The sequence below is a fragment of the Lycorma delicatula genome, chromosome 1 (genome assembly GCF_047948215.1).
Source record: "Lycorma delicatula isolate Av1 chromosome 1, ASM4794821v1, whole genome shotgun sequence".
Taxonomy (NCBI): Eukaryota; Metazoa; Arthropoda; class Insecta; order Hemiptera; family Fulgoridae; genus Lycorma; species Lycorma delicatula.
The window spans coordinates 257,779,994-257,795,955 of NC_134455.1; the positions used below are offsets into that span (position 1 = coordinate 257,779,994).

The 15,962-nt window shown below is 26.9% G+C and overlaps 1 protein-coding gene across 1 annotated transcript in view; it reads right to left on the reverse strand.

The window, feature by feature from the left end:
• Nucleotides 1-12,923: 12,923 nt before the first annotated feature.
• LOC142330686 (uncharacterized) overlaps nucleotides 12,924-15,962 on the reverse strand; it is a 39,175-nt gene continuing 36,136 nt past the window's right edge. Inside the window, exon 3 of the mRNA XM_075376136.1 lies at nucleotides 12,924-13,938. Within this exon, the coding sequence (XP_075232251.1) occupies nucleotides 13,756-13,938 (183 nt within the window). The 3' untranslated portion in view covers nucleotides 12,924-13,755. The remainder of the gene's footprint in view (nucleotides 13,939-15,962) is intronic.

Genomic DNA, 15,962 nt, shown 5'->3' on the forward strand with positions numbered 1-15,962 from the left:
TCATCAGACATTTCTTAATCACTGCTCCTGTGAGTGATATGAAAGTGTTTGATCTCTTGGAATTAGGATGGTAACATCCAAAACTTATTCAGAGATCACATAATTCTTAATTCATTATACATAAATACTTGGGGATATTCAAGTATTTTTGTAAGCAGCTTTTTTAGTGATTTTTGCGTCTCATCACCCTTTGACAGTAAATAACACACCAATCATTGCTTACATAGAATGTCTACTTTAGTTATTTTTATCTCTCCATAGATTAAAACTTGTTCATTAACATTATTTACTATACATTATCTATAACAAAAATTTATTAAAAATGTAGTAATTATATAAGCTTACATTACAGATTGCATTATTTATTTCTGTATATATATATATATATCTTGTCATTTGTATTAAGATAATAGAAATTTAATATCTTTTAATTAAATAATTAATCATTTATTTATAATTTAAGTTATATGTAACTTCATTTCTATACAAATAATTTTCTATTAATACTGAAGCAAAAGTGAATTAAGGTATCAAACAGTATTGATGTTACACTAATATACCAAAACTGCCACATCCTAGAATTTTCCTAGAACATTACAATAACCAAATGAAACTAAAGGGAATGTTTTAAACACAATGAAACTACTTATAATATTAGGACAGAATGAAATATTAATTAAAAGTAGTTTCTTATAAATTTTGCTTTATCTTATGGTAAGCATATGAGTATCTTTTTCAGTTGTTTCTTTTTCAAGAAGAGTTGTTTCTTTTTCAGATAAACATTAAAGTGTGAACCCTCACTCATAAGTCGCTTATTTAATACCTGCATGCCCTCTTAATTAACATCTTCCATTCATGAATTTATACCCAGTTTCCTAGAAAAACGTTTAGTACAGTTTCAAATTGTAACTAACTTCCATAGCTTTTAATTTTGGTAACATTTTTCATCTTCCATTAATATTACTTTAATATTTTGCAATTATTTTAATATTTTAAAAGTTAAATGATAAACACGCAGGTAAGTCCATATGGTAGATGGCTTAAAAATATCAGAGGTGAACAGCCTAAAATACTTAGGAGTCACCTTAGAAAAAAGCTGTAAATTCACACAGCATATAATTAACGTCTGCAACAAGGCAGAATCAATGACAAAGAGTTTAAACGCTATAGTGTCAACGAAGAAGGCACCAAAATCCTCCAAAAGGAATTTAATCGCTTCGGCTGTGGTCTCATCTATGTTTTATGCGGTACCGGTTTGGTCACCCGCTTTAGAAATAAGGAGAAATCTTGGGAGACTAGTTCAGGTCCACAGGAGGCTGTTGCTGGGGGTGGTATAGGCCTACAGAACAGTCTACTATGAGGCGTTGTGTGTCTTATCGAAAAATCCATCGATAGAATTGATGGCTCTAAACCGCACAGAGAGATCACAAGGAGTCGGTATTAAAGAGGCACAAGACAGACTTTTAGACCGCTGGCAAGTTAGGTGGAATGAGGAAGGGGTAGCTAAGCGCACCAAACAATTGACACCAGATTTTAAAAAATGGTACAATAGAGGCTTCGGTGAAGTAGATTATTACTTGTCGCAGTACTTTACTGGGCATGGAAGTTTTTGCCATCATCTATTCAATTTGAACAGAAGGCGGGAACCAACGTGTATGTACTGTTCCGAAATAGATACAGCGGAGCACACATTTTATTCGTGTGAGAAGTAGAGATCGCTACGCATAAACAGCGGAATAATTGGTAAATCGCCCGTCGAAATTACGGAATATATGCTACAGAGGGAAACAAATTGGAAGAAGGTCAGTCTTTATGTAAGGGAAGTAATATCTAGTAAGGAGGCCGACGAGAGAAGACTTGGGTACTAATGGTAGGGAGGGGTGGATAGCTCCAGTGGTGAGGGCCGGCATGCTCAGGTGTGTCGGCTCCAGTGATCTGCTGGGGACTCCAAAAGGGTGGAATTTCTGCAAGTGAAAGCAAAAGACCCGTCTCCACTCCTCGGCTATCCAGGTATGGAGTGGATGACTAAATTAGGCAACTATCAATATTTCTCAAAAGAGTTGACCGGTGAGCCGACCTGCCATGCCGGTAGATGGGGAGGCTCATTAGAGTAAAACAGACGCTCCCCTGGGTGGCGTAATACCACACAGTCGGTCCAGGCCAGTCGGGCCCAGGGGAGAAAAAGAAAAAAAAAAAAAAAAAAGAAAAGGTAAGTCCATTCCAATAATCCACCATATAAGGAATAAAGTCAGTGAATATATAACATTATCCTAGTTGTAACATACTACTTGAATTATTTTTTATTTTATGTTTTTATGGAGTACAAAAATATTGAGTACTGAATGTGCTGTGTTAAAAACAATAAGACTATTTATATTTAAAAACCACAAATCATGTTGACATAATTTTTACCAAATCAACATTGTGCAACAAATGAATTTTAATGATGTTCATAAAATACTTTGAATACACTTCGTAATACATAACTGTTTAATAATTGTTGCAAGAAATATAAGTACAAGTATTTATGACAAATGAGCAAAAACCCAACAGTAAAGCAAATTATAATATTTTTTCTTGATGGTTGTGTAATTCATGTAACACTACAACTTAATCATTTTTTTGATGACAAAGAAAAACTCATAAAATTGAACACGTTGTTCAATAATATAGATGATAAAATTATAAATGAGCAAGATATCCCATCTATTTCTAGGTCATACACACATAAAAAAACATATTACAATTAAATGGATTCATTTATTCATTGAGATAGGAAATTGAAAATAATTTATTTATTTAACTGAGTTTACACCACATAAGACAACCAGGATGTTAGTAGCAGGTAAATACTCAACACAATATTTTAGCATCTAATTTTGAATATGTAAGATTTAATAGAGTGCTATTAATTATTATCACAACCTACATGACTGTATTTTGTAAAATGTGCTTAAAGAGTGTACATCATGTAAATGATGACACATCAAGACTTCATGAGCAGTATTATATATTTACAATTAGTATTTAATTATAACTGAAGGATGATAAAAATATTGAGCTAATACCTGGTTATATGTATTTACACTTATCAATTACACTAGTTAACAATATCATTATAATACATTACTAACTACATAAATAATTATAATAATAATAATTCATTAGCTGTAATAAAGTTAAATTTGTATTTTACAAAAAATGTCTTACAATGGCATACTGATGTCACTATAACAATTGTTGTTAAGAAAGTAATATAAGGGAAAGGATTAGTAGATTTACATAAAATGCAATATATTTTATCTATTAAAAACTCTATATAAATGACAAAAACATAGTATATTAAATTAGAATATATTAAGGTAAATATACCTCGCGAATTATTATTAAATCTCAGCAGGGTTATCATTCATTTAATTAATATTGGTTTCTTAAATTGTAAAATATTTTATTAAATGTACTTAAAATAGACCTCAGGAGGTTAAGGCAGATGTAAAAGAGCAACAAGCACTAGCCATAAATTATCCTGGTTTGATATACCTTAGCGCTTTCTTTGAACAAGGAGCTATGTACTAGGTAACACTATATTAACAATTCAGCAAATGAAGCTGACAATCTTCACCAAACCTTGTATGAATTCATAAACACATCTTTCTAAGCTTTAAACTAATAGAAAAAAATTATTTTTCTAAAAACTTTTACGCTATTACCACCACATTATAACAAAAGCGCAAAGAATAAAATAAGTAAACATCAAACTAATCACAGCTTTCATAGTATCTTGCTTGAAATTCTTAAAACTAACTAAACAAAACTGTAAATAAAAAGCTGCAGAACATAAAATCTGAAGCAAAATATTTATGCTGTGACATGTCTACCATGTTTCACAGCTTAATGGAATGTTTTGTTATAGTCACATTAAACTCATTTGAACATGTAAACTGTTAGTTATGCATATTACCAATTTTTAAAGGAAATTTTGTTCACAATAATTTTTTCTTAACTAACTTTTTATAACACACCACTTTTCATCTGAAAAAATGGTGGTTATTTCAGGTTTTATTTCGAACGAATGTTCTTGCTAAAGATTTAACTAAATCAGTACCTTTATTATTTATTTTTGTTTATTTTTTTTAGCAATACTACAAAGATATGAATAAAACAAGTTCATCTTCTTCATTAAAGTACAATCACATCCATTAGAATTATAGTAAATAATCTTAATTTCTAGGTAGACTGATAAATATTATGCTGATTTAATTAAACTTCAGTTTAGTACATGAGGTAAGTACCTTTAACTACATAGTGTATTAATATAGTAGGGAATATTATCTAACAGAGTATTGCTCTGTTCACTATTATTTTTAGACTGTGATATAGACTGTAAGCAATTACTCATTTAATTTACTTTACTGTTAAAATGAAAAATTTTCTCCATTTTTAAAACCTTTTGTTTACTTATATTGTATGTTAGGGTATTCAGTTTTATTTTTTTTTAATGGAACGGTAATTTTTTGAGCAGCTACATAAATAATAAAAAATATGAGAAAAACAAATATATAGAATCTCCAAGCAAATGATAAAAGATTTTATATTACCTGTTATGTGCTGTTTTAACCAATTCATTTTATTTTTAGTAGTATTAATGATAAACAATTAGTTTAGATTTTAAATATATTGTAACATAATAATTGCCAAACAAAATACATATATTTTCAACATAAAATAAAAAAATAAATCTAGTAACATGTCTTTTTAAGAAGCACAACATTAATACTGGGCTAGCCCAGTTCTAAAAATGTTACTTTTCAATAAATCTCAAACAAATTATTGAATAAGAAAGTCATTTTAAAAAACAAGCATTGGTTTCTCTTTAATAGGTGAAGAAAGGATAATTAATTAGTAATTTTTTGCTTAGCAAATATATTTTTATAAAAATTATTATCTAATAGTCTAAATACACATATTTTTGTTGAAAAAATATTTAGAAATAAGGAGTGGTGACAATAGTATTTAACTAGGTAAGTCTAATTATACACTGTGTTTTTTTTTACGTCTGCTTTAACTTCTCTATGGTTCTATTCATGACTAAAAAAGAGAAAAAGAGGCTGTTCTAATTAATAACATGCATTAATATTACATGTTTTTGCAGAAGCAAAAACATATATTTGTTACTGCAAAAATCTGAAACTGCTAAATCCAATTAAAAAAATGCAGTTTAATACAAAATCTAACCTAACATAATTAAGAAAGTATATGTAAATTAATTTTACAAGTATTGTATTTTTATTACAATAGAATATCTATTGCTGATCTACCTCCATGAAAATTAATATTTGCTGGAATTTAGTTTACACAATACACTTCAATTCACATTAATAACAGACTGTCCAGGAGCAAAAGTAAATATCAATATTTCAGTGTTTACAACAACAAATAGATAAATGTGAATAGATTCAAACGTAGATATTAATAAAATTAATATCTATATTAATATTAATCTATTAATATTAATTTTATCTATATTAATATCTATCTTGTACAGTAATACAGCAGAAATAACTAACATAATTCAAAAGTTTATGTTGAGTAAATAAAATAAACACTATTATTAGTACAAAGTGAAACTGATACGTTGCTTTCTAGTACCAAATATGCATATTTTATATATATAATATTTAAAAACTACAGACAATGTAAAGAGTTATTGAATTTAAAATATATTATTTATCTGACTATAATTGGTCAAAATGTATTTATCAAAGTACAAATTTTAAGATTAATCTAAGGGTTTCTGTTTAAAAGAAAAACTTACATCATGACACCTCAATTTCAGAAGAAAGAGCTTCTTTTAAAAATTTCTTGAGTTACAATAATTATTAATTATGAATGTGAAAATTCACTTGTATATATTTATACATCAGTGTAATTATTTCAATAATAAATTTCAAACCAATAAATGATAAAAAAAAGTATTTTCTCTTAGCATTTCCATTCAAAAATATTCAATTCTAATAGCAAAATTTGCAAAAATATCAAGTATTTATTCATTTATAATAATCATTACATTAACAAACATCTACAATGAAGTAATAACATTAATAATAAAAATAATTCAAATCTGACTAATTATTATCCATTAAGAAGACACAAACATAGGCAGCTTCTTTTCATCACATATAATGTACATCACAAACCAGTTAATTACCACTTAACTAAATTAATTAGACGCTCTTAGTTCATAATAAAATTAAAACACTAAATGTGATATATTCATTTCATAAAATTAATATTTTAAATTAAAATAAAAATTAAATATAAAAATGTCATGTTTAAATCAAGTTAGCCTAGATTTTACTAGAGTTGGCACTAGCTTTTATTAAGTTTTAATAGAATTGGTTTAAGTTCTGAATCAACCACACCACTGCAGCAGGGTCAAAATAGAATAAACAAAATCTTAATTTTAATTTTGGACAGATGTACTTGAACATTTGTCCAAATTGTAAGGAACTCTTATGATCTAAAACTAAACTAATAGATTCTAATCAGATTCAAATCTTAACAAAAAAAACCACACACGTAATTCATAGTAAACATTTTTACAAAATCACCCAAAACAAGGTCAATTCCACAAGAGAATTGTTATGGATCGTCTTTAAAAAGGGGAAAAAAAATTAATTTCACTAAGTCAAACAAAAATATTCATGGTTAATAAAGTAGTGCAGACAACTACATAAACATATAATTAAAAGATTGATAAAAGCTTATACTAGCTTAGGCTAAAACCTACTTAAAAATTAATTAAATATAGAAAAATTGATTCATAATACATACAAAACAAAAGATACAGTATCAGTTAAATCTACTTCAAAAACTAAGACGTGACAATATTTTTTTGACATTATTATATGTTGATGTGATGGAATGAATTAATCACAAGACAATTATAATAATTTAATTATAAATGTTGTAATAGATATTTTCATAAAGGTTCAACATTTTCTGTACAATTTAAATAACAGAGAATATTACTGTCATAAACTACAAACTATATTTATCATATTATAATTATATTTAGACATCGTTTTATAATAAACAGTGTAATAAAATTCTAATTAATTAATATACTAGATGATCTATTAAATTCACAACCAATTTTCGATTAGAAAGACCCGAGACAAAAAATTGTACAATATCAAATAATAATGCTTACAGTTAAAAATAATAATTTACATTATAATACATATTCATTGATACATAACAACAAGCAATCTACAGTAACTAAGAAGTAGGTGCACGGATGTGATGACAGGATAACATATAAATTTTTAATAATATAGCAGCAGAATATAAAACAAATATACTGTGTAAATGCTAGTCACTTTATGACTTTTTTGTTTTAAATAATGTGCGTAAGTGATAATTATATATTTTTTTCTTGTATTCAATTAAATGAAATATTCAAAAAGAACTTTGAATAGTAGACCAAAACAATTCTATAATAATAAAATATTTCTTGCATAAATACAAAAACTGATGACTAGTTGTGTGAATAAAATATAACCATTTAACAAACCCACAATATATTTGACAGCTATAAACACTAACTAATAATTTTTCCTTGCAAAATCATTAAACTACTGAGTAAAGAAAAAATTTATTAAATATCCTAAATAAATCATAACAAATTATTTATTTTTTGTATATTAAAGATTAGCTCTGAACAGTATATTTTTACCTTTTACTGTCGGCAATATAGGTCAATTTTGGCAAAAAAATCATGATACTAGCAGGGAATTCTAGCAAGGAATCCAGACAACTGCAAAAGTATGAAATTTATTTAATATCACAATAAAAATAAGAAAAAAAAATTTGATACAACTATTAATCCCACAGTGTTATTTATTAATTTGTATTTTGCAAACTTCTGATCATTTACAATTATCAAGTTGATTAAGTTTTACTCATGCTCATGCAACTGGAGTTCAATTATGTCTTTTTTACTCAGTGGAATCAAAAATTTCCTAAAAATTTCATGACACATAACTCCTAAACTGAAATTCTGTAGATTACTGTAAATACACAATTTCTGTTCTTAAATAAGACAGAGGAAATTTCTCAATAAAATTATCTTAACAGTATTATTTTAAAATAGCAGTCTACATGTTGAAAACTAAGCACCTAATATCTCTCAAAGTAAAAACTATAATTTGGAAATCTAAATGTATTTTTAAAATAAAAAAAATTATCACCGGTGAAGTTTATACTAGTTTTTATAACCACTATTATAATTTTGTAATGTTCGTCAAACTGAAATAAAACAATATGAATGTAATAATGTAAATTAATGGCAATTATCTTTTCATATCTATATGGATTGTGCAATATCAAATTCATTACTTAATTTACAAAATTATCTACATTTTAAATATCAAACATCTTAGTGCTTAATAAAATGTAAGATGTTTAAAATTAAATTGATAAAAATTGTCAGTGAAGGGCATATATATATATATATATCTACACAAAGTTGTACTGGCCATTTGAAAAGTTAATAGACAAATGAGAGAATGGAATTTACTGCAGCACTCTGACACTTTAAACCATGAATGTCATTCAGTATGCTACAAGACAAAAAATTACACTGACTTTTTAAATTGGTATGAAATTAGTAAAAATTTCAGGAAAAATTTTATTGAGTTTTTTTTACACAATAACTATAATCATGGCATCTACTTCAATGTTTAAATTTTAAACACTACTTAATGATTCTTTTCCAGTATGAAGTTTATGAATTTTTTAGTATACGGTCTAAAGTCGCCTCATCCTCTGAAATTTTACCCAAAAAGTAGTTCTTAAAAATATCAAAGAACTGGAAGTATAAGGTGACTAAGTCGAGATATGGATCTAGAGTGCAGAACATTTCAGTTCTGAAAGATTTTTCAATGTTTAATTACAAGACCAAGGTTCTGTAACATACATTACACTCCAATTCTTAACTGTGGTTTTTATAGTCACAGTATTTTCACTAATATGCATACATGTTGCTTTAAACCTTTAGCTTTAAGTTGATAATACTGTGTAGGATTTTAGATTCAGAAACATTATTTTTTTTTGTTTTGCTGAAAAATATAAGACTACCAACCATTAACATTAATGCTTTCATGGTGACTATTCCATCCATATAGTAGTAATCAATAAATTTTGTGAAATTTCAATATGAATTTTATCACCTTTAATATCAGTTACCCATTTTGCATACCTAATCTTTTTGGATCATATATTTTGTTGTAGCCCAAAAAGCTTTAGCTTTCAAATCTTATAAAAGTTTAAAAGCTAAAGTTATATACAAAAAAAGTTTACTGCTTACCTTAAAAATAAATTTTTTGTAAACTATAAACTGCTCAATGTATCCAGGCTATACCATTTTTAAAATGGGCTTAAGCTGAGCCTAATCCTTAGCTAGATCAAGCTCTTGATCAATATTGGAAGGGAAGCAGATTCTAACTAAAAGATTATATTTCAAAAAACCTTTTAAACACCAAAATAGCCATAACTTAAAAATTTTAAATTACAAAATTTTTAATAATTTTTTTTTCCATTAGTAAATTATGAACTTGCATTTAATAATTTCTATTGAAAAACTATGATTATTTTAAAAATGTAACACAAAAACCAAACCAGAGGTGTAGATTTAAGAAAAAAAGCTTTGAAATAAACAGCAAAAGTGAACCAATTTTTCCATCAATAACTTCTCAAGACACCGTTCTCCATGAAAAAATGTCCATATAAAAATGCAACAAAAGAGTAAATAATCAAAATTCTACACATACAGTTATTATTTTTACAATATTTAAAATACACAAAATATAAGAATATTATGCATTTTAAAAATACAAAGTGTAAAATATAGCGTTCATTTACTGAACTGTACCAAATTTTTATTAAAATATAATGTACTAATCATCTACTGTTCACTATACCTTATAATATTAGTCTAAAAATGTTATTCATAATAATCTTTATTATTGTTATTATTGGCAATGAAGACTATGAGATACTCTTATTATTTATATCATATAACAATAGTGCTTACATACTAGTACTTAATCATGAAGTTTCTAACAAAATAAAAAAGAAATGCTTGGGAGTAAAATGAATGAAATTTAAAAATCTTTAGCTTTTAAAAGTACAATCAAAAACTAACATATTTAATAAATTTTAAAAATAAAAAATGAAAATTATTATCAAACAATGAAGAATGCTAACAAAACAGTATAAGTGGAAGACGGTCTCAGTCACAATATTAAGCTATTGTACAAATCAGGAAAATTGTAAATAAAAATAATGGACAGGAATGAGCCTCCAGGGCAATAGTAAAAACAACATTAAGAAAAAAAAAATTGTCATTTGTTTCTTACAAATGTTAAATTTTAGTATATTATGTTTTATTCTCATCAGGCATATAGCCAGCTACAGATATTCTTTTTGATTTTATTATAAAGGTGAGTATGATGAAAGATGAAAGAATGTCAGACCCTTGCAGGAAATCAAAACCAGAATCAACTGAAGGTCCATGGTTGAAATGTCAATCAGGTTTGCTGTTAGTTTCATATGCTATAGAGATAGATCCATACCATACTCACACATAAGCTTTGAGTTTAGGTGGTGAAATAACAATAAAAAAAAAAACATATTCATAATGCTTGATAACAAACAATATCTTCTCAGAAATATCAGATATATTTATTCATATTATGTGAACAGATTCATGACTTAAATGTTGAATTATTTGTTTTCAATGACAGTAGAACAGAAATAGGCTATAAGTAGCAACAATTAAAGCTCCAAATATGAATAAAGATCTGTATTACATTCATACAGGACCAGTATACAGAGAAACATAAATCAATAAATCCTATACAGTTGTCCTCAAAGAGCAAACACAAGATGGGATTACAAACCATGAGTTATGCATTAGAAATTATGCTGTAATCAATTATTAGTACACAAATGTATTTTCTATATGCCCTCAGAGTTTAAATCACATGCCAGAAAACTTGATTGAAAGATATTATCATAAGACTAATTAGTAAGTAGGTTCTAATATGTGTTTTATGTCATAGATACTGCCATAAAAGCAGAGACCATACTTGAAGCCCACTAAGGGAGTAAATAAAAGATGGTTGGCCACCATAACAAACTGAACGTAATAAAGTGAGAGTTATAATAATGGCATTAAAGGAAGCAAACCTTTTGGCATCAAAAGTTAATTAAACCTATAAAACATATATTCTAAGAATTGTTGAATCATTCAAAAAGTTACTGAAGATCAGTATCAACAAATAGAATCAAGAAAAAATTATGACTTAGATACAAATAATATATTGTAATATAATAGGTACATTATGTGATAACCAACTTTCTTTTATAACAAAACAAAAGTTAATAAGAGTAAAAAATTATAATGACAGTAAATAAAGTTAAATCTTACAATCAGTAAACAAAATTTTGTAACAATAGCTTTAGTCCCGCATAAGTCTTGTATTCTTTTTAAAAAAAATCAATAAAGATTAATACAAAAATTCTGAAAAGCTTTAAAAGTAGTAATAAAATACATTGTCTTTTTGTTTTTTTTTAAATACACAAGACTCAAAAATAATAATTTGCACATAATTAAAAAATTAGCCATCTCCCAAGCATATTTCTCCATAGAAAATGTCACAATAGAATAAATCTGAATGAAATACACAGTAATTTTTCATTAAAATGAAACAATTTTACATAATTTTTTTATACATTATTTTGAGTTGTACATAAAACAGAGAAAAGGATTGCCATAATAAAAATTAGTTAAAAATTGTGAAAACTGTATCGATAATACAATGAAGTTGATTGATAACTGATTGTATTTGGATATTGTAAATTAATTACTAGTAATAATTAAGTGCAAGATACCTAGATGATAATTATAATAAATTTATTATTAAAAATATTATTTCTTTTGTGCAATTAAATTAAAGCAATTTAGTTAAATCTATAAATATCCCTTTACATAAATGTATATTATAATATTATGTATATTTAATATTATATAAATAGAATGATTTTATGCACATGAATGAATTTAAGTAATAATACGAGGTCTGTAAATAAAGTAATGAGACCATTCAGAAAAACTTTTTATTTACAATCCAATTTATACATAGACTCTTATCACCTTCAAAATAGTTCCCTTGGAAAGCCACACAATGCTTCAAACAGTTTTCCACTCTTCATAGAACTGTTGGAAATCAGAAACCAAAATATCCTTCAGATGGTCAGTTACATTTTTTAAATGTTTTCTACTGTTCCAAAATGATGTCCTTTGAGGTGTTTTTTAAAGTCGGGAACAGGAAAAAGTCACAAGGACTCAAGTCAGGTGAATAAGATGGTTGAGGAACTACAGGAATAATGTTTTTCTTTGCCAAAAACTCATTAATTGAGAGTGCAGCGTGACACTGATACCAGACACTGGTGTGTACAGGTGCACGGATGTGTGATACATGGTGTGTATGGATACCTGACACTGATGTGTACAGGTGCATTGTCATTATGCAGAAACATGAACCAAATCAAAACCATGCTAATTTATTTTTTCGATAGTAATGGCATTGTCCATAAGGAGTTTTTGCCTACAGGACAGACTGTAAATCAATTTGTTTACCGAGGAATTCTTGAAAGACTGTGGAAAAGAGTTGCTTGCAGCCAACCATCAAAGACAACTGGATGCTGCGTCATTACAGTGCACCTTATCACACTGCATTCTCAATTAATGAGTTTTTGGCAAAGATAAAATTATTCCTGTAGTTCCTCAACCACCTTATTCACCTGACTTGAGTCCCTGGGACTTTTTCCTGTTCCCGACTTTAAAAAAACAACTCAAAGAACACCATTTTGGAACAGTAGAAAACATTAAAAAAAAAATGTAACTGATCAATTGAAAGATATTCCGATTTCTGAGTTCCTACACTGTTATGAAGAGTGGGAAAACTGTTTGAAGTGTAGCATGACTTCCCAAAGGAACTATTTTGAAGGTGAGATAGAGTACATGTATAATTGGTTTGTAAATAAAAAGTTTTTCTGAACCAGTCTCATTATTTTATTTACAGACTTTTTATGTACACAAAAGCATTATGCATTATGTAGCACACATATCACCAACATAATCTGAACCCACTGGGACAAAATACAGAACTTATTCAAACAAGATTTAATTCACTACTAGTTCTTATGATAAACCAATAAATGTTTACTCCTTTTTTAAACACAGTGACATGATAATAGATAATCATCTCAATATAACAGATATTTCACTAAATAAATACTGATAAAGAAATTTGATATTAATGCAGAATGAGAATGATGTCTCTGTGTAGTTCTTAGTAAAATATTTACTTCAGCCATTGGTTTCCATTATTTTTCAATATATACATATTATACATCTCTGACAGCTAATGTTATTAGATAGTAGAAAGAATTCTGGGACATAACCATTTGTCAATCAGCTTACAAAACAATTCAATTATCTCACTGTAATCATTTACTAAAACATAAAATTTAAATAACTAAATTACAAAATAATTTATATTAAGCATCTGTGTTATATGAGCTACATTTATCTTGCACATTATGTTTAAATGAAAAATTAAAGGTAATCACAATGATATATTTATGATAATTAAAATAATTATACGTAATGTAGGATGAATGTAGCTAGTGAAATCGTAATCCTAATACAATAAATGATGTAAATATGCTACATAGCAGATAAGTATAATTGAAATTATCAAAAAATGTTGTTGAACCACTTCTATGGCGTGTCATTGGGAATTCAATTGGTTCAAGGCACTCAAATTCACAGCAATGTTCACCTGTCAAAAATCTCTTGCATTTTTTCTGTAAGAAAAAGTAATTTTAAACAGAATTAGAAAATTAAATAAAATTTGGGAAAATAGTAAAAAAAAATTCAATAAAATTATTCAAGCAGACATTTTATAATTAATAATAAAACTATATGTACATGCCAAAAAAAAATATCATAGCACATGGAAAATACAGCATTTCAAAATGAATTTAACCAGTGAGTAATAAAAAATATTTTCCCTATATTAATTGATAAAGTGGTACCTACCTTTTGATTGACTATTACCTACCTTTTATGTAGATCGTACAATCAGTGATATTACAAGACTTCTAGGGGATTAATTAATATTCACATAAAATAATTATATCACCTTTCACATAATAGCAGTACATATAATATTCTCAAGTCTATCTTAACAAGAATATTGTAATATTTGCCTCTATAAACTTAAAGTATTGTCAATATGTTGAAATCAAAGAGCTACATTCACATTTTTTTAATGTTAGTGATAAGTTTAATAATTAAAATAACAGCTTTGGTCATTTTATAAATACGTAACTTAATTTAAAAAGATTTATATGATTCAGTCATTTCCTTCCAAAAGTGGTGATATTTTTATACTTCATAACAGTTGTAGTTAGTAATCCTCATATGATGCTCATATTTTTATAAATCAATTATCAGTACCATTTAAGATGATTCAGGCAATTCCAAAACAAACAAAGGAAAAATATACTCTGCTATCTCTTTGGCACTTTATGAATCTAAAATATTAAGATAAATTTAAAAAAGAATAAAATGTTTAATACTAAATAGTTTCTGAAAGTGTATGTTTAATAGAAAGGTAATTAATTATTAGTCAGCTCTCATATCTTGGAAGGTTGGTTGAAAAACAAACAAAACTATTTATGTACCTTTGTTTAATTATAATGCTTTTTACATATGGAGTTAAATATGAAATGGAATCAAATGTTTTGAATCAAAGTTTTTAAGAAAAATCTAGCAGAAATAAAGAGAAAGAAGAATTATTTTCAAACATCATAGAAATCTAGAAGCTGTAAAGGAGTAAAAAAAATCTAATTAAGAGAACTATGAGACAAGGGTTAGCTTATTGTCTTTGCTCTTCATCTAATATAACTAAAAGAAGCAACAAAAGATTTGAAGTAAAAATCTGTAAGAGAAGTAGCAATCTAAGGTGAAAAATAAGATGTAATTCTTTGAATTCTTTTTCTGAAGGAAGGTAAATCTCTCTTTTCTGATTTTATTTGTTTTTTATGTGTTCTCTTTGCAAACACTGAAAGAATTAGAGGAATATCAAATTTATAAAGGTTAATAAAGTATCACACTGACTGTTTTAATGATTAAATTAGCTAGAAAATATATATTAAAAAATAATATTATGGTATTCAAAATTCTCATATGAACTCTTACCATATGCAGTTTATTTTAGAAATATGGATTAAAATATGAAAATAACAACAATTTTGATAAATAGTACTCGTATTACTATAACTACTACTTTTTAAAAATATTAGTCTAATTTTTATTAAAATATTCAGTGTCTTTCAGGACAATAAAATGAACATAGAGTCAAAAATATTGTTCAAGTTACTGACGATGTATCTTGAACTGTCTTCCAATTCAAACATTCTTAAATTTAACAAGCAGTATAGTAAAATTACATAAAATAGCAATGCAGTAAGGGACTAATTAGAGACACAAACTTTGGGAAAATATTTTTATTTAGGCATGTAATTTAAGAACTGAAATTTTAAGGGCTAGATGGGGTTATTTTTATTAAGAGTTAAACAGTAAAAATTTTTTTTGTAATAACTCAAAAACTACAAATCCTAGGTAACCCTTCTATTTTTTTGTCTGAAAATTAGATGAAATTCTTGACTAAGTGTTTTACATGACGTTTAACAACTGCAGCTCCAGTGTCATTCTAGCACTTTGAAGTTTTACCCTCATTTTAACTCTGAAAAAGTCATACTTTTGCAATCACTTTTCAAAATGGCAACAAAGCCCCACATCAAAAAATATTTCAGATAAATAT